We start from the raw sequence: 19,273 nt of genomic DNA, 5'->3' as shown, positions 1-19,273 counted from the left end.
GGCTGCATTTCAGTACCAGGCAAAGGCATTTTTATGCGCTATTGTGAATAAAGCAACACTGATTTATATCATCAGAAAAATCGTCTCTCCTGACAGCAAAAATTTCCTGAGTATGAAGCAGTTTCTCCCAGGGCTTGTTCAAGCTCTGCGCTTGACAATACTGGGAAGAAGCCAGGATTAAGCCTCGGCGAGCGCGCTGCAGCACAGAAGCTCGCGCCGGCAGTGGCAGACTGTGTTCGATGAGCTAACTGTTCCTTTCCGTCTTCCCTTATTTTGGCTCTACCTGTAAAGAATATAAATGGCATCAGGTCCCTGAAAATATAAAACCCCAAACACAGCCGTATCACTGCTTTAGACATGCCATTGCGCCATGCAAAATGAAAGTAAGCTGAGTAGTCCCTGGTGCAACCGTTCATTTAGGTTGATTGACGTTCACAATTTGTGTGACCTACGAAAGAGGCAAAACTTCTTAAGATTGACATGCAGCATTTGTGTGATTACACACATATTTAAGACATTTCTTCTGTTAAGGCTTAAAGAAGAAGAATATATATTGAAATGCGAAAGCTGTAAGCAGAACTGTTTACAGCAGAATAAAAGCTCTAAAACGGTTTACTATAGCTAAGCTAACCACCATTTGCTTTTAATCAGCGTCATGTTACAATACTGAGCAGGAGATGTTATTAGGATAAATTTTGAATTGATCATGGAAATAAATAAATGGAGTTAACTTGTTGTTTGCATATTTCCTCTCTGAAAAATACTGCTCAGCGAGATTACAGACACTGGAAAACGGGCTTGCCACTGGCACGCGCGGTGCAGACTCGGCGCTACGCAAGGAGGGGGCTCTGGCCACTGGTTAAGGTCGGAGATCGCAACGCGGTTCCTGGAGCCTGGTGCTCCTTGAATAAACCACTTGCAAACGAACGCTTTCAGATGAGGGCATCTAAAGCTGACTGACTACATCTGGAGGTCGTGCAAAGAATTGGCCGGGTACCAACCGCAGCCTTCCCACGACATAACTCCCAGAGGGAGGTGTCGGCGGCGGCCCTTTGGTGCTGCTCCTCTCCTCTCTGCCCCGACCGACCGGAAGAGCCCCAAATCCCAGGCGACCCCGTTGCTGCGCCTGTGACGGCCGCGCGCCTCGGGCTGACCCGGTGCACGGGTGGCCGGGACGCCCACAGGAGATCACCCAGGCACGTTTTAGGTCTATCGTTTAAAGAGAGCAGTGAACAAAGCGATTGAAAGGAAGGCCGGGTCTACATCAAAACCCAGGCGGCTTCCCAGCCGACCCCGACGCCGTACCCGCGCACCACCGACCCCCTGTATCACAGACCGTCCTACCGCACCCCGGAAAACAACTTCCGACTTCGCATCTGGAAGGCAGCAATTGTACTGTATTTTAAGGCACCACCGGAAAAAGAGCACCTCTAGGCCATCGTAACGCAAGTCATGAAAAACGAGGACACACGAGAGACCCAGTCCTGCTCCCGCTGAAGCCAGTGAACTTTCCCAGGCGCGTGGCTAGGAGCTGGAACGGCCGTTCGGACTCTCACCTGCGTTAAGTGAGGGAAGGATGCCGACACATCTAACATTTTTCTATTCATACACCAGAGTTTCTGTATTTTACTGCTCTTATCTTCCTTACTGGAGACTTGTATTCAGGTTATGTAACGGTTATATTGCTTTGATTAAGTCTAACAGGGCCTTTCTAATTATTTTAAGTTTTAATTTTCTGTGGTATAAAAACAACAAATAAACCCTCTCAAAAATGGATTACACAGAGCTGATTTGTGCTTAATCTTTTACGGTGTGCTCACCAAAAAAAACTAATCTCTTTGTTATGGCATCCTGAAATTACAAAGGCATTTTTGAATTTTTGGAAATTTAATTGTCAATTAAAAACAAGAATCATTTTATTACTTTTGAGTAGTATCTCACTTTGTTGATGCTGTTGGCAAATGCCTGCACTCAAGAATGCTCAGTGTTTAGCTAAGTGACATAAGCAGCAGACATATTACTATAATTGCTTTGAACTAAATTCTGCGTATTGATATCTACCATACAGGCTTGAAGCACGGCAAAAACGTACTCCTTTTAGGGGTATGAGTGCAAAGGATGCATTTGGATTCTGGTAACCTCACGGGACGTTTTATTCAAGATGCGCTGTGAAGACGGCAGAAGGTAGTTTACAAGGATTTGCTAACATATGCAGTAGTCTATTTGGCATCTTTGTTTTAAACGCATGCAATGCAAATAGGGATACATGACGATATCCTCCGTTCCAGCACTGCAGCTACGGTCACAGGTTACTCCTGCAGGACTGGTAACATTTACATCTAGTCTTTATGGTTCTAACCCACACACTAATTGCACTCAATCACTTTTGTTGTAAAGCCTTCTTTAAGGTTAACTATTCCGAGAGCCAACAGATATTCAAGAACGCAACGTCATGTGGCTTCGAACAACGTTTGCACCCTGACAGCCCAAAATAAGTCTGTATGGAATATCTTGTAGCTGAAAATGGATTTATATCCATATCTACAGCTACTCAGCCCATCTGTTTGTGAACGTGCATTCCATAACTTCCTCAGTATTTTCATTAGAAAAGCAGCAAAGCATTTACATTTTCCAGGCAAAGCAATCATCATTGTTAATAACGTCAGCTTTTGCACTTAGGACACCGACAGAGCGAACGTTATATAGAAAACTTTAACAGTTAGCTGTGCAGCGTACCAGAACAAGCTGCACCCAGCAACAAATGGATTCGCTCTGCATGGCCTGTGGAAACATTACACGTAAAGGAACTATAGTTATAACCCTGAGTTAAAATCATATAGAGCATGCTGATCTTGCAAAATTAAAAGAAAAACGAACAAACAAGAAGACATTTACCTTCCACGTCAAGGCACCTAGGTGGGCTATCTGACCAGATAAGGTTATACATGCACTCAAGGAACTCTGCCCCTTCTAGTTTGTATCCAGGGAAGCACTGGTAATACACCACTGTTCCTACGGGGAAGGAGGACTCGAACTCGGATATGTTAATGTAACTATGAGGAAGAGCCAATGGCCTCAGGCAACCTGCAAATTAAGAAGAGGGAGGTAGCTTTTATTACACGGTGCTTATCATAGTCATCTTAACACTTCCTGCTTATAGTTCCGAAATTACAGAGCGCCGTATTTTTCGTCTTCTCTACTATGAATGGCATGCCTGCGTTATCTCCCTCCGATGCACATGCCTCATCACTACCCTGCTTCACATTCTTCTGGTGTTTAGCCCACACGCGCTCCTCGCGTGGGACTCACTCGCAGCGGACCTGAGGGAGCTTTACTGAAAACTACAGTGGTTTGTTGCACAAACAGCCACCAGCTGAGCAGATGGCAGCTTCATTTTTGAGGCAGAATCTTTAATAAATAAAGTTTGTCATTTCTATAAACCACGAGTTTTGTTTCTCCTCTTAAGGCAGATGACAGTCATATAAACCGTCTTTAACGTTAAAACTGCTGCTGTGTCAAAGCGTGCACAACGGCAAAAGATTTGCAGGTGGAATTAATGATTTTAAAATTCCAGTTTAAGGAAGTCTAAAGGAATGTAACTTACTATAAGCACCCGCATGATAAACACGGAAAGAGGTTTCGGGGTTAGTTATCAAAAATTTAAGGTACCTGTTACCACCCACCAATAATTTTAAACATGGTCAGAGACTATCTGGAATACACTTGTTTTACTTCTGAGGGACTTATACCATGGATGTTACTGACCTCTAACCATTAAACAGTCACCAGTGACGTTTGGTGCAGTAAAGAGCAGAAAGCAACAGGGAATTTAATAGATGACGTGACTTTGTAACATGTCATTCACGTATATTCCAAGCCTGTTTTGAGCTGGGATTTAGATAAAGACTTTGTATTATGAAACAAAAAAAGTTCTTTCCTCATGGCCTTAGAAATGACCCTCTTGGTATTAATTAGTACTGTTGATTTTTCATTTTAATAATGTTGAGGAAAGATGGCTAGTAATCAGGGAATGACAGATAACGTTAGAAAGCTACGAGACGAACAGGAGCTGCGTTACAGCAACAGTTACCCGTAGGGAGGTCTTCTGGCACTAGCAGGACCTGGTGAAGGACGTTCGCCGAGACTCTCATCGCTGCAAGCCTACGGGGGGGCACTACACAGATCCGCCTGAGGACACCTGGTAGGACGCTGGGGACGCCCAGCCGGCGTCTCGCCAAGCCGGATGCTGCAGCGCTTCCAAGCGCAGCGGCCACATCCTGGTGGCGGTCACCGGAGGGCGAGGGACAAAAGCACCACCCAACAGCAGGAAAAGCTCGGAAGCTTTTTGCAGCGCACGGCGCTGCCCCAGCCACGGTCCGGCTCGCTCTCCGTCTGCTCACAGGGCACCTCGGTCGCCCCGCGCAGCGGCGGCTGCTCAACTTAGAGCCAGGCAGGTCCCTCCCGCCGCTCGCAGGTCTCTCCGGCAGCCCGCACGCCCGCTGGGCCGGGCGATGCCCCAGGTTTGGTTCCCACCTGCTCTACCACCTGCAGAACGGCACCTTCAGCACCACGAGACTCCTGCAATCAGCGGGCCACATAAATGACATCGACAGCCTACCTGGGGCGAGTAGGCGAGCGCCCGCGTCAGCATTAAGAGTAAAAAGAAAAGTCCGGAGTTAATCCCGGGACGGGATTACAGAATTTGGCAGGACATGGCAGACGCTCGACCCCGAGCTGCCTACGCCGTACAGGTCACGTAGCTACAGCCCTTGGCTGCTGCGCCATCGATTCGGTAACTTTTATTAGCACTGCCTGTATTTCTAAAAGCAGCTAGTATCGAACATTGAGTAGCGGCCATTGATTTTGTTCTGGAGCATAGATGCAGCAACAGAAGAAAGCAACAAGCCAAAGGGTACTTTTCCTTACCCAGTTAATGCTGGCTTTCACAAAACGTGGAAAGGTAACAGCAGACCAGGGTTATTTCAGTCCCGTTCACTCAGGCTGGCCTATCCCCAGCCATTTCTCAGCCTAAGCAAAGCTGGGTTCTCACGCTACTCATACTACTCGTTTTACTGCTAATGGCTATTCTGGGCAAACTCATTCCTGTGTAAACTCAGAAATTTGCAGCCAATACCTATGGGCTTAATGAACTGAAAAACGTGCTGAAAACTCACACAGAGGCACGGACTCCAGCTTCTCTCCTACGGCTGTGCCCGCTCCACAGGGCAAACAAACGTACATTGCAGTTATAAGCTTAAACTTTTCCATAATTAACTGGTGCAAAAATGCCAGTTCCCCATAAGATCTTCTGCTGAATTTCTGGCTGGGCAGACTTTAGCCTTGCTTTATTTTTAAAATGCAATGGGTCCGTGTCAAATTTTAGACTAGCAAATAACAAACAAAATTTTAAGTAATGTTTGAAGTATAGGTATGTGGAGAATGTGGCATCTTCTTTCCTGTAGTGAGCAATGGGAAGGAGAAATCCAAAATATCTTAGCATTATTCAAATACTGTACAGTTGAACTTACAAGAGCACTGACATCCTTGCAACTGTAGAAAAAAAAATTGGCAAAACATCACCAGGTGCATAAGCTATAAAAGAGGATGTTCTGGTGTACTAAACCTTGACAAATGGGCAGATTATCCCATGTTCCATCGTCTTGACATATTGCAACCAGGTTGTCTAAGTCAGGGTAACGGATCTGGAAGCCTTCGTGACAGCGGATTATTAACTTATCTCCAGTCCTGTATGTCTTGTTATGAATCTCTGCATCTTCAACATGCGGAGCAAGGCAATCTGTGACTTCATAAAAAAAGAATATTAACGTCATTACAAAAAGCACGGCTCGCGATTCAGTAATCAAGCGCTTCAGCAAAAGTTATCAGTTAACATAACTTCTCTGGTTAAGCCGCTTGGAGAAAATGCATTTTGGTTAATACACTCTTTCCCTCGTCACACATGAGCTGCAAAGTCTGTTGCATCGTACTAGAAGCTGCTGGGTTACAACGATGGCTCGCTCTCCCAGACTCCTTAAACAAACGAAATTAAGAGAGCTTAGGAGGGCTGTTTTTCACTGCCTCCTTCCATTCGTCACACGTGCAAATTACTCTGCACAGTTTAACTATAGGACAGTCCATGCCAAGGCAAACTCTTTGACAGCGCTAAAGACAGGACAAAAGAAAAGATAAAATACAGACATGGCATGAGGAACAAAGAGAAACCGTAGTTTGAGCAGCAAGAAACAGAACGGAAATCAGGTACATTTACAAGGGTTTACTCAGCTCCCGTCCACAGCGCTCACGACGGGAACGGCTGCACTTTAATCGCATCAGCTCTGTTCTCAATCAGGTAATTTTCTGTGCCCGAATTCATACGCCTTTAGAGAGTCTGTCTCGCCAAGGTGCTCAGCACCATTTCATGCTTTGTAAGAGATGACTGAAAATGGAAATGACCACAAATCTCTAGTGATATACTGGCACGGACCATACCACCTCTCTGTGGTATCTGTATCAGACACTACTATATCTCACCATATACGGCAGTGCCAAAGACACAAAAATATAAAATAAAAACCAGCAGACTGATAAATGAAATGTGGAAAGTGAAAGGAAAGGGGGAGGCAAGCTACAAAACTCTGCTAATGCACTGAGTAATTAAGAGACAGGCAAGAAGATATGAAGAGACAATCCAGAGGACTCAAAGTTAATCCTCCTCATAAATGCAAAGTAAGATTAAAAGGAAGAGAGAAAAAAATTAAATACTAGAAAAATAAACTTGAAATTGTCTGTATGTCTGCCAGCAGCTAACCCATGACACAGTGATAAAAATTTCCAGGCATCAAAAAAAACCACATAGTGCGAGTAGCGAGTAAAGATATTATAAACCTGCCTTATGCTGCTTTTCCAACATGTCTACCACAAAAAATAATTATCTTCATATAGGAATGCAATATTTATTTAAAAAAGACATTTCAAAAGTCCCTTGAGACTTGCATACGAGAGAAAGTTTCTGCTAATTTCATGGGTAATTGTTGCTAAAGAGGTAGAGGTGACTCTGAACTTGGATTTAGCAGTTAATTGGGCGCATGCACAAAGTAAAGCAATAGCAAGAGCTTGCTTTCAAGCAGCTTGTTACAAGCACAACTTCCAAGCAAGATAAACTGTGATTTAGCATAGCACAGGCAAACTACTAATAAAAATGTATTTCATAATGTATTTCTTTATTTAGGCAAACGAGGCGATTTATTATTCTGAGAATCACTAAATTTGCTGGATACAAAGTGGGAGAGTGCTGCTTCTCCAGCTGAAACTTATTTCCCTCTGTGCCTTCACATCATAGGATTTTTTTTTTTTCTCTAAAATATATTGTACTTAGCTTGCTTTAATATGAGACCTGGACACACTATTAGTCAAAAACTTCACCATTTCCCTTGTTCCTCTTAACGTTTCCTCCTGCTCCCCGCAATACGAATAGCTGGCAGCCTGACAACCTGCAGCCGCAAGCTCTATTACCGTTCATTCATTTATAAAGCGCCCAAGCCTGGGAGGATGTGCACCCTCCGAGAAAGTTGTAAAGGGCACTGGGCCCCGTACGTAGACATCATTTTCAGCCACAGGACAATTTCTTCTCTCGCTGCCGCGTGCATAAGCAGCGGAGGCAGCCAAGGCTGTCCTCGGAGACGTGCCGGAGGCGAGCCCTGCCCGTTGTCACAAGGAGCCACCGGGAGCCGCCGGGAGCCACCGGGACACGGTGCTCCTGCTCTCCAGGCACGCCGGAGGAAGCCGGGGACGGATGACGGACGACAGTGCCAAGGCACTGCTCACCCTCCCGGGATAAGAGGGGTTACACAAATAAGAGACGGATATACACGCGGCAGTAAAATATGAGATTGCATTTTCAGCGCGGGGGAAATGGATTCTGCAACAACGATCTATTGCAGTGACTTCACTCTCATTATCCCAAACAACAGCTCGAGACCGAATCATTTTAATTGCACAGACGTTTGCAGGGAACGGTGATGAGTTGCTCACCGTACCGTTATTCGCCTGCTGCATCCCGGCTGCCTTGGAGAACAGGCCTATTACAAGCCCCAGCTAAACACAGGACTAATGTATCCGCAGCTCTTCTTCCTGATGTCTTAGGAGCAAACTGCTTCCTGCTGGCTGAATTTGGATTGTTTAGCCCTCATCCACGAACAGTCCCAAGCAGCCTTCTCTCTGCAAACAGCTGGATAAGCTGGCACAAACTCTGGTCAGAAGAGCTGAGAATAAGTGACTGAATTTTAAATTATCATCTTGTCCTAGATAATAAACTGCTTTATTCTAAGTACTTCTCAGCAAATGTGTGGCAGTCGCTAAAGCATTTAATGGAATATACGGTCCTTAACCAGAATGAATCAAATAGCAATGGCTATTATAAAGACTTACACTCTTTTCTGGCAGTGTTTTACGTCATCTGCTTATATATATACTGTGTGAATATTAAAACGGGCCAGCCGAAAGAAACACGCTTCCTATCTTCGAGGCACAGAGTGGCAGCGTCCCTCATGCAGGTGGCACCACGGCTCACCTCGGCCTGGCTTTCACGAAGATGCAGGTCCGCGCGCAAGGAGTTCCTGGCTTGCGCAGACCCCGGCCCCACCTATTACAGGAGCATGCTCTGTGGGCTGAAGCGTGACATTTCCTCATTGAACACGCTGGCCACGGCGCTTTGGTTCATGTGCAAGCAGCGCATCATCTCTTGGGGTGGTTCCTCCCAGCCGGTGGGGAGGACAACCCTCCCTCTGCCCCAGCAGGCTGGAGCGTAACGCCACCTCAGGAGGAAGGCATGGCCTGCACCGTACTGGAGCCACCTCAGGAGGAAGGCATGGCCTGCACCCTATGGGGACAGCGATGCCACCCAGGGCACCAGCTGGCTTGACACGGCCTGTGCCTATGCAGGTGAACTCCTCATATCCTCCAGAAATTGTCCCTGCTCCATGCCCATGCAGAGGAATTGCTTGGGAGGGGTACTATTTGGCATCGGCCAAAACCGGGTCAGGGACCTTTCTAACAACGTAACAGCATGCGCCATTGCAGCAGATGGCCCTGCGCTGTGCTCTAGCGCTGTGTAGTTTCCTAGTCTGTATGTGTACACAAATACAGAGAGATCCATTGCTCCTACGCAGTTCGCTGTGGAGCAGCTTGACAACATCTAGCCACAACGTCTGCTCGCTGGGATGGAGAGGAGTGGGGAGGAAGAGAAGGGACAAGGGGAACGGTGTGAAGAATGTGTTCGTTGTTGGGACAGCTCACCTGACATGACCGTACCCTCTTAAAAGTAAACACTAAAGATTTATATTGTCTCTTTTTTTTTTCCAGGTGTATTAAATCCATAGTACTGTGTTAGTAGCATCATTCTGTGGATGGCAAACGCTATTGCAGCGTATGCTAAATGCCTCCTTCTCTTGTCTGGGCTTGTATTACAACACTGTGCAGAGACTTCACTTAAGATTGCTGGCCGCTGTGCTAAGGACAAGTTACACATACTGTATCCTGTTTGAATCCAGGCTTAAGAGTTGACGAACACTGGGCAAGACGGAAAAAAAAAAAAAAAAAACGGGAGAAAAAGATTCTCCTGTCATCTGACAGATCAGGGAAGAAGGCACAGAGAAAGGAAGCGTTAAACGCCATACAGGAAAACTGCGGCCAAGCCATGCTCCAGCCCACCACCTTCAGCACAGGTTTATCACCCCTGCCACGGGGAGCGCGCGGCTCTGAGGACAGCCCCAAGGGTCACGGAGGGGAGAAGGGCACAGCTCATAGTTTGGTCTGCCGTCCCCAAGCAGGCTCTGAGCTTGGATTCAACCTCATAGGAAAGAGGCAGTATTTGTTCCAAGCACGGCAACAGTCTCAGCGGCCGCATTATCACAGCGGGAGAAGAGAGGCTGAAGTGTGAACAGCATGACATATTGCTCTTAAAACAGTAAATACAAAATCCCTACCTCGGAGCTTCGGTATTTGTCTGCGTAACTGCATTAAAACTGATGGACGTTACAAGCACATGCTGTAGATCAACGTGAGAACATAACTCCAAGCGCGCAGATTTCTGACAGCGCATTTACTGAGCACCTAGTCATGCAACTTTGTTCTTGCACTGACACTTAAAATCCCCTGCCTCTTAACAAGAAATGGCAGACCTATAAAATCAAATTGATGGGACAAAGATCTCCAGGCAAATTCACTAGTTGTAAAATCAGTTATGTTCTACAATGGGTGACAGTTCATTCTGTGAAGAGTCTTAATTTGTGATTACAGTTCCTTCTAGCAAATAGACGAAAACTTATTAGATGTACATATAGATATAAAACTATACCTACCTACCATTGTTGAATCCAAACTCCTGAAATTAATGAATTGCAAGTATTGAGTATTTTCAGTGCTCGAGCTCAGTAATACTAGTCCTACTATAAAACAAATATTTTAACTATCCAGATGGCAGTAGCTGACATTTACATATGCTGGGAGGGTACCAGAGGCATGTGTAGTAAACCAGAGCAGAACACGGCAATCAGCCCCCACCTTGAATGGGTAAATACGATACAAAGGTTATTTCACCTTGCGATGGCTAATCACAGTAAACGTTAAAACATTAACTTCTCACTTCGCCACTACTTGCTGCAAATTCCTGTATGCATTACTACAGAATGCCTGCAAAGAGGCCTTCTACTTATGTCACTGGACGGCGGAGAACCACAAACACTGTTGTAATTCCTCTGTAACTGCTCTTCACACGTGCCGCGCTGCCGTGCTGCCCCCCTCGCCGTCATACCCAAACCTCATGACGTTCTGGTCCCAGTTCACAAAAGGGTCAGGTTCTAAAAAGCACTTAAAGTCTGAAGTCTCAAGGATTGCTATCAAACCCGTGCTTAGTATTTTGTCTGAATCAGTGGTTAGATTATGCACTGACAACAAAAACTAATTACATCATCTAAATTTTTTTTTCTATTGCTAAATCCTAAGATTTTTTAATAATACCTGAGGGAAGCACTGCTAGTCAGGGAGGTACGTATGCGCTTGCTTCACTGAATCCTAAATCAGGGTCCTACTCTTGAGTCCCAATACAAAAGCATTTATGCATATGCTTAATTTTAAGCACAGAACTTTAACAAGACTAATCACATAATTACAGTTATGCTCAAGCCTAAGTGCTTTGCTTGATCAGAGCATTGACTTGCAACTCTTTTAAAGTGCTCTGCACTGTAAATTAGTGATTCTCTCTTAAGCAACTGTTGTCACATTGTCCATCACATCCTCATATTCTCTCTTTTTTAAAGTCACCTGGATCAAGTGCTGATCACACTGACATTAATGGCATTCGTGCTGTTGATGGCCTTGTGATCAGAAACATCGTCCAGATTTCCACTTGACGGGTGGCGGGGAGGGGGCAGGGTAGAGGTTTGAATGTTCAGTAAAGCATGTTAAAGCCTGTTTTAACAACTGCAATGGATGATACAGGTACTGTTTCCAAAATGCACAACAAAATTCTCAGAAGCTACCTGCAATGTTAACAAATTGCAAGCATTATAGCTTTTCTCTGTAGCTCCAGGACCAAGTTCAGACATATTCTTTTGCTGTTACTCTACATGTACTTTTTCCTAAATAACCATTAGATGAGAGACAATGGCATTTATCATAGACGGCTACAGTAGGAGAGGGTGTGAATTTCATACACATTACTTTTAAAGGCATTGCGTTGCTTCTTTGCAGTTGCCCTTGCCACCGTTATAAGTGGTTGAAGCAAACTGCTAAAAGACGGCCACTCTTGCTTTATGGACTCACACAGGATTATTTATTGTAATGAAAGCGTTCTCTTAATCCTTCCACTTGCAGAGCTATAATGGGGTCCTCAAGTCCTGATCCTTACCTTGGCATCATAGAAAACAGCATTCCCTTGACTTTCAAGTATCTTTTTGGCAGACTGATTCAGGAGACTATTTTAGTAACTCCACCACTGCTTTTTGTGGACTTCAAATACAATGTCACATAGTAGGGCACAGTGTTAAACACCAATACTCTAAAGTACCGTGCCCTGATACCCTTTCCCCCCTTTCATCAGCCTGATTATATGTGTGGCTATGTGGACCGGAGATATGCTTTTAATGGGTACATGAATCATTAGTGAGGCTGGTGATTCACTCCCATGTTTTGGGACCGTACTGTACTAGCTGTTTTGACGCAGGACATAGGAGAACTTCCAATAATTTTGTGCCTCATGCTCAGCTGTCAGAGTTTTATCCTACCTACATGTATGTCCAAGGTTTAGGCATCACAGCTTCTCAGCCAGCATCACCTGATAAAATGACAACCACTCCCCACTCCTTTATTTCATATCAGGGTTGTTTCTGGTCTAGCTCTGGTCTAAGCACTTCTTCATGCTTACCTGTAATTTCATCTTTGAAAATCAGCTGAAATCTATTCAGTGCTGAAGGCAGAGTGATTAACAGCAGTATAGTATGTCCTTGCACTGCAGTGCTGGCCCTCTCCTGATTGCAGTGGTCGCACTTGTCACTGGGACTTCCTCCCTTAACTTCTCCCTCACCACTGGATCCTCCCTCCTTCCAAACACCTTCCCCAAACCGTCTCAGACTGCCTATGTTTCTGTTGTTAAATCTCATTTAAAAGCAGATCCAGCTTTTTAGCTAGAATCGTGACCTCCATGTCAACGATCCCTCCTAGCAGAGCTGGGATGGGTCACACTTCTGTTACACTTCCCAAAAGTTCCCAGGCTCATTCCTGTGGGGAGTGCTGCACTGTATTTCCACAAAAACACACTAAAGAGGTGAAGTGCCCAAAGGATATGCTGACTTGAGTGTCTACACCCCATATCTGGTAACGACTGTGGCTACTCCATCAGTTGGGATCCATGCCCTTCAATGTCCCTTAGGATCGTTTCCTTAGGGTCTCCCTCAAGACTCACAGTCCCTTTTCTCTGGGTACTACATCTGATCACTCACCACAGGGCTTTTTGTCATCCTTTTGACTTCCCCACTTAGATAATTTCTCTGAAGATGCCTCCTCCTCCTGCTGGGAAAGGACGTTATGCTCTCTTTAACGAGTGCTGTGCTGGCACTCCTTTGCTCATCTCCTCGACACCACTCCTCGGGCTGGGACAGCCCTCTCTCCCATTCGCTCATGGTCTTCCCTTCAACAGCTGAAAATCTGATGCCATTCATCTCACCCTACCATCCTGGTCTGACCTCTATGTAATTCTTGACTAGCTTTTCAGCAGATCAGGTTCCTTCCTTTATACTCATCCTTAAACCCTTGGTCTTGGGCCCCAGATAAGCTCCAAGCTTTACTGCCCTTATAGACAATAAATAATGGACCTTCACCTTTTCTCCGCCAGGCAGCATAATTTATAAGCAGGTATTGTTGGTCCAGATTGCCTTTACATTCCCTAAATCAGCTGTAATCTCAGCACATACCACAGGACCGCTCAAGATTGCATCCCCCATGGCTCCATAGCCTGTGGCCTCACACCTGCCCAGGAATCTGTAGTTTACCAAGACTTCTCCAGCCATCGGGGCAGCTACCTGAAAGACCATGGACTTCTTACCAGCCCTCTCTGGCCACTATCTCAAGTATTTCATGTACTGCTTTCAAAAAGAAAGGGCTGCCCCCTTCACGCCTGTCCCTGAGCCTGGTGCTCGCCATCCATGCTTGCTCCCGCTGTGGCACATGCCTTCACGTGCCCTGGCCATAAGCACCAGTTTCTCATATTTATGCACCCATCATCAAAAACGAGTACTTGCAATTCTTACACACAGAGTGATGCATGATCCTACATAGTAAGTGTTGTTTCTGAGCCACGTAAGTCTTTGACTACTTCTTTTGAATAAACTCTGTATATTTATCTTATTTCAAATGACGGAAGGCATCCTGAAATAGAATTTATCTTGCTCCGCCCTGAAACCAATCAGACAATTGCTAAAGACTTCAATGGAGAAGTCACAACACTGAAACATGCATACTTAATTTAACCAGCCCTTATCTTGTCTCTTGATTTTAATAGCTCTGTTGTCCAAAAATAAATCAATGTAAAGAACAAGTTTTGCTTTAATATGCTTGGTGAAATAAATAGTTTGTTTGGACATATTTTTGGCAAAAACTTACTTTGAAGATAGTCAAATTCATCCTGTTTCTATCAAACTCCTAGAAGAAGAAAGTAATTTAATGTCCTAATGACTTAAAACCAGATACCTTTCAAAAAGGTAACATAAAAAAATCAAGTTGTTTTATGCCATAATAGTCTGAATTACCTCACAGTCAGCTTCTGCTGTGACTCTAAACCACCGCATCCCATGGATATTTGATTTTCCTACATGAATTATGCACATGTAATGAAAAATCATTGTTTAAATCCCCTGATTAGCAAGTTTAGTAGCACTGGAAATTAATTATCTTTTCCCTGTAAGATATTAGAGAAAGGAGTATTAAGTGGACAGCTTTAACAAACAGTTACAAACAGTTTCTTGATACCAGAGGCTGTTTTTCCTCTCTGCATCAATTTGTAACTAATTAAAGGAGAAATGTTTTATCTTTTTATTCTTAAGGCTCCCTTATGTCCCTTTCAACACACACGCACGCATTACTTCCCACAGTGTAAATTCGATTGACGGATGGGAATGATGGATGGGAAACGAAAAAAAACTATCAAATAAGATCCTACGAAAGGGCCCCCAGCCTTCTGTGTTTTGTGCTGAGACACACAGACATGGCACATGCACAAGTGAGAACAACTGACACCGGTGAACTGCTTTAACAAAACTGACTTACCTTCTTGTAGGCACACAGGTTTATCGCTTGGTTTCCAGCTCAGGGAGCCATTAAAGTGTCTCACGCACAGTTTTTTTGAAGTACCATTAAGCCTGTATCCTTCTTGGCAATGAAACCGGACTACCACGCTTTCAAAGAAAACGCCTGCACTGGGTGTCTTGTATCCGTGGTCAGGCGCTCCAGGATCAGCACAGGCATGCAGGTCGTCATACCCTGTGTCAGACAAAGATACAATAAAACGGTGTTTGTTCACTGCTCGGGCAGCCACAGTCTCGCTTTTTTTAGGTTTTGCCATTTCACCTTCATGGGGGGGCCTCACATCTTCTATTGATGACCATTAGCAACCCTGCTTGGATAGCTGGGTACTCTAGGCTCAGGAGAGGACCAGCTTCCTGCTCCAGCAGAAATACCTGATCGGAGGCCCTAGCAAATTGTTAAAACACTGGTACGGGACTGCATTAATGCCAGAAGGGAGTTTGCTAAGACATTATCTTCCACAGAACTAACTCTAAAATAACAAACAAAAAGCCAAAATTTGCAATCATAAAATATGACTGTTTAGCACTATATCAAACTCATTTCAACGGCATTTACATAAACTGAAGCTTTTTTTACTGCTAAGCAACAAAGGTTCAGTGCAGTGCTGAACAAGTACTGCATATCAAAAGAGCAAATAGCTTTGCAACAGGAACAGCAGGGGGGCAATTAATGCCAGTGGGAGAGATGCCTGGAAAATTTGAAAATCATCACACTGTGGCTTTAATGCTTTGATTTTAAAAGAGTAGTGTCAGAGAGCCTCCGCTATTTCCTGCATGATAAGCACGAAGTGCCTGCACAGTACAGTCGGGGGAATGAAGATATTACAGTTCGAAACACACTCCTATTCCCTGAGGGCAACTCGCACCCTCTGCTGAAGGGCTTGGCGTGAAGCTACGGCAGCCACGTGGAGAGCGCTGGAGGTGACGAAGGGCTCCTGCCTTTGAACGCCCAACGTCTCCAGGCCTGGAGAACCACAGACTGGAGAGCACAGTAAGCACAAGCAAAGCCAGGGCATTACGTGACCAGTCGCCTGCTCCCTCTAGCAGAGGAAGGGCACACCATGTAGTCGCCGGATATGACTACATTTTCCTGACTCCCTACCATAGCTGTTTTTATGCGAGTCCTGGTCCCTCAGCCGCACTGAACTCCCCCAACTGGGCAGCACGTTCCAGGAGGTGGTCTGACACCGGCTGGGCAGCGCTCACCCCGACCACCTGCCCGCCCTGCATGCCACAGGCTTCAGAAAGAGCCATTGCCTACCCCGAGCCGCTGCCTGGGGAGGTTCGCTAGTGTCCCCTCCCTTTGCATTGCTGAAGCTGCACCAGAGCAGCAGAGCAGCAGCTCCCGTGCGGTTTTATTCCTCCATCCAGGGGAGTTTATCGCAAGAGCTGAAAGGTCAGTGCGGTGGCCAAGTGCAATGAATCTACAACTCCTACGTCTGCTCATCTGCCGCATGACTTGAGACCTCCAGTGCAAATCGCCCAAGACTCTACCGTTTGTTAATGTGATGAATAAGGAGAAACATAGTCATTATGTTGATGGGATTATATACTGTAGAGAATACTTAATAACAGAGAAAGGCTGTCCATTTCTACTGGAGATTAAAAGGAAGCTTCTTATGTTTCAGGCACCAAAACCCCATCTTTCAACAAAGGCAGTGATGATCTCAATTATTTTTCCACTAAACCAGGGAATAACGTGACATTTAGCTTGACTTTGTTTTAACTGCAGTAATCTCAGAATCTGCAGACGTGCAAAGAATATTATAGCCCACCTTGAAATATGCACTTTTCTAACTGCATCCAGGAAAAGAACACAAACTGCCTAGCACTATGGCCCTGCAACACAAAAAGAAAGGAGCTGAGGTCACACACAATTTGCAGGGCAAAAAATGAGCCATACTTATTCCTCAATTTTCATTAAGTTAAATACGCAAAGTTAGAGAGTTCTGGACTGTCGGCATAAAACCCAACATAAAAGGCAAGAATGTTTTTCCCTCGGGCAACCTAATTTTGTGATCCTACTGCCACTTTGCTGCTGACCTTTTACAAGCAAAGGTTTTCATTCCTCCTAGAGATCATTTTGCAGTAAGCTGATCCCTACGGCTTCCTTTTCTCAAGCGCAGTGTGTGAGCAGACATTTCTATACCCCAACAGGAATTCCCAAGAAGGAACTGGAACATCAGCAGAAAAATGAAATGATGCACCCTGTAGTTTCTGCAGACTCAGTAGCCAAGTAAGCCCTGTTATTCAGCTGCTGAATAAGACATGACACACAGAAGCAGCACAGCATCACTGCTGCTAGGCAGTATTTCCATTCGTTTGCTCCTGAAGAAAGGAAGAAGGAAAAAGCTACAGGGAGAAGCCAGTTAGACTGATTACACACGCAGTATGGTAACTTCTCACAGAGGGGTTCACCAAGGCAAAGCAAACAAAATCCCCACCCTGTCCTTTTTTTTTTTTTTCTCCCCTGATATCAACAGCGGACTTGGCCCAAAGCTTGGTCCCACTCAAATTAGTGGAAGTCACTTGTATGGCATCTTTCTGAGGACATAGTCACCGAGCAGCCGGTCCAGGGCTGAGCCACCTTCTCCTGCTCTCTGGACGAGGAGGAGGCAAGGAGGTGTGGGAGGGGGGCGTACCGAGGCCAGCGCACTGAGCATCTCCCAGGCCACAGAGGGCCCTGCCGCTGTTTTGGAGGGGCCGTTGCAGCCCAGGGAAGCCAGGAGCTGCGCTGACTTTGGCCCGGGTTGCCCCTGCCTTGCAGCAGAGGTGTGCAGATCACTTCCACAGCTTATGCAGGTGAGAGCTCTGTCAACGTTTCTCAATTTATGTACGAAACCCCAGGTGCGACATTCACGAACGGGAATGCTAAAACATTCCTGAGACCTGTAATCTTCTACTTGTCCTTAATGAGATCAGGCTCAGACCCTTGACATAACAATCCTTTTTATACACTCTCAATTATTTAAGCTTCACCTTATGCTGCAAAAAATGAGCAAATGCATGTCTCTGACAAAAAACACAACAGCTCGGTACATGATGTCTTTCCACCTCATAGTCTGTAGTTTCTTTATCAAAGCTATGCTTTTAACAGCAGCTACTCAAATTTGTGATATATCATGACTGTAATGGCAGCAGTAATCTCATTATAGACTGGACATCTTTTGCTTTGGCCACTTCAGAAGCTGATGAAACCAGCCAGAAAAGTTTTTGGCCACAGCCACAAGATAAAGTCTTTGGAAAGAACCACAAAAATTATATAAATGGGAAACACAATCTTTCTGGTTATAACAGAAAGGTGTTATCTTATAGGAAAGAAAGTATCAAATAAGGTAAAAATCGTTTTAGAACTAGGAGGGATTTCTATTTCTTAATAAACCCTTCAGCAAGTCTTCCAGGATGAAAAGAATGAAATTTTACTTTGTCTCCTGGACTTTTTTCATGGTTACAAGAGGTAAGGGGGAATCATCAGCATCTACTAATAAAAGCTATGCAACAATGCCTACCAAAAAAAGAACTAGATTTCGATGTTATCTGTAATAGTAAAAATGTACTAAGGTCAGCAGCCATTATCATAATGAACGTTGCATCATTAGCAACAATTTAATGGCATGCTACTATATATGGCTTAAAATCCCTAGAGTAAAGACTACTCAGTTAGTGCTGAAACTGAGTATTTCGGTAATCAAAACTACTTAATATTTAATCCAACTCGCAGGTATTTTCTATACCTTTGAGGTATACTGTGCGAAACAGTGAGCAATAGCACGCTCAGATGTGACTCACGGGTACACAACTGCTGCATCACCAGTGAAACATGTCGTTGATACAGAAAATGTATTTTGGTTGTGGTATTTACCATATTTCTACTGCTAGACCTACGGGAGGTCATCAAAAAATAGCGGTGCTTTTAACCTGGATAAAACACAAGCGTTTTATACAGGTTTTTATTTTACTGAAATTACTGGGCGTTGTCAGTGGGAAAACATGGTAAAAATGATGACAAATGAATCAGAAAACTGAAAAATAAGCAATGTTCTGCTTGGGGTGGATAATGAACCATTACAATCCATTTGAAAGGAGTGTATTACTACAATTCTGCATTACATATTCTCTAGCATATAATGATTCATCTTGTCTCTCACGAAAAGCCTGAAATATTGCAAGCCAGTTATGTGACAAAACACCACAGGTTTCCAGATCCTGTTCAGTCTTGAATTAAAATTACAGCTATTCATACTATTGGGTATATTGTTCATCCCATCTGCAAATTCAAACAGCAGACTCTTAAATCAGCTCAGAGTCTTAATAAAACATTCCTTATCAGAGTTTCAGCGCGAGTATCTCCATTAACAGACTATCGCTTTGTCAAGCAGAGTTTTATGAAGTCTGTAAATTGGGAAATTGTTCTTTGA

The 19,273-nt window shown here is 44.6% G+C and overlaps 1 protein-coding gene across 1 annotated transcript in view; it reads right to left on the bottom strand.

Moving 5' to 3' along the window:
• SUSD4 (sushi domain containing 4) overlaps positions 1-19,273 on the bottom strand; it is a 74,566-nt gene that overhangs the window by 17,707 nt on the left and 37,586 nt on the right. Inside the window, exons 2-4 of the mRNA XM_068936519.1 lie at positions 14,818-15,030; positions 5,624-5,803; positions 2,896-3,084 (exon numbers count right to left, since the gene is read on the bottom strand). Coding sequence (XP_068792620.1) covers positions 2,896-3,084; positions 5,624-5,803; positions 14,818-15,030 — 582 coding nt within the window. The remainder of the gene's footprint in view (positions 1-2,895; positions 3,085-5,623; positions 5,804-14,817; positions 15,031-19,273) is intronic.

The sequence above is a fragment of the Struthio camelus genome, chromosome 3 (assembly GCF_040807025.1).
Source record: "Struthio camelus isolate bStrCam1 chromosome 3, bStrCam1.hap1, whole genome shotgun sequence".
NCBI classification, from domain to species: Eukaryota; Metazoa; Chordata; class Aves; order Struthioniformes; family Struthionidae; genus Struthio; species Struthio camelus.
This window is presented reverse-complemented; position numbering and strand designations above follow the sequence as displayed.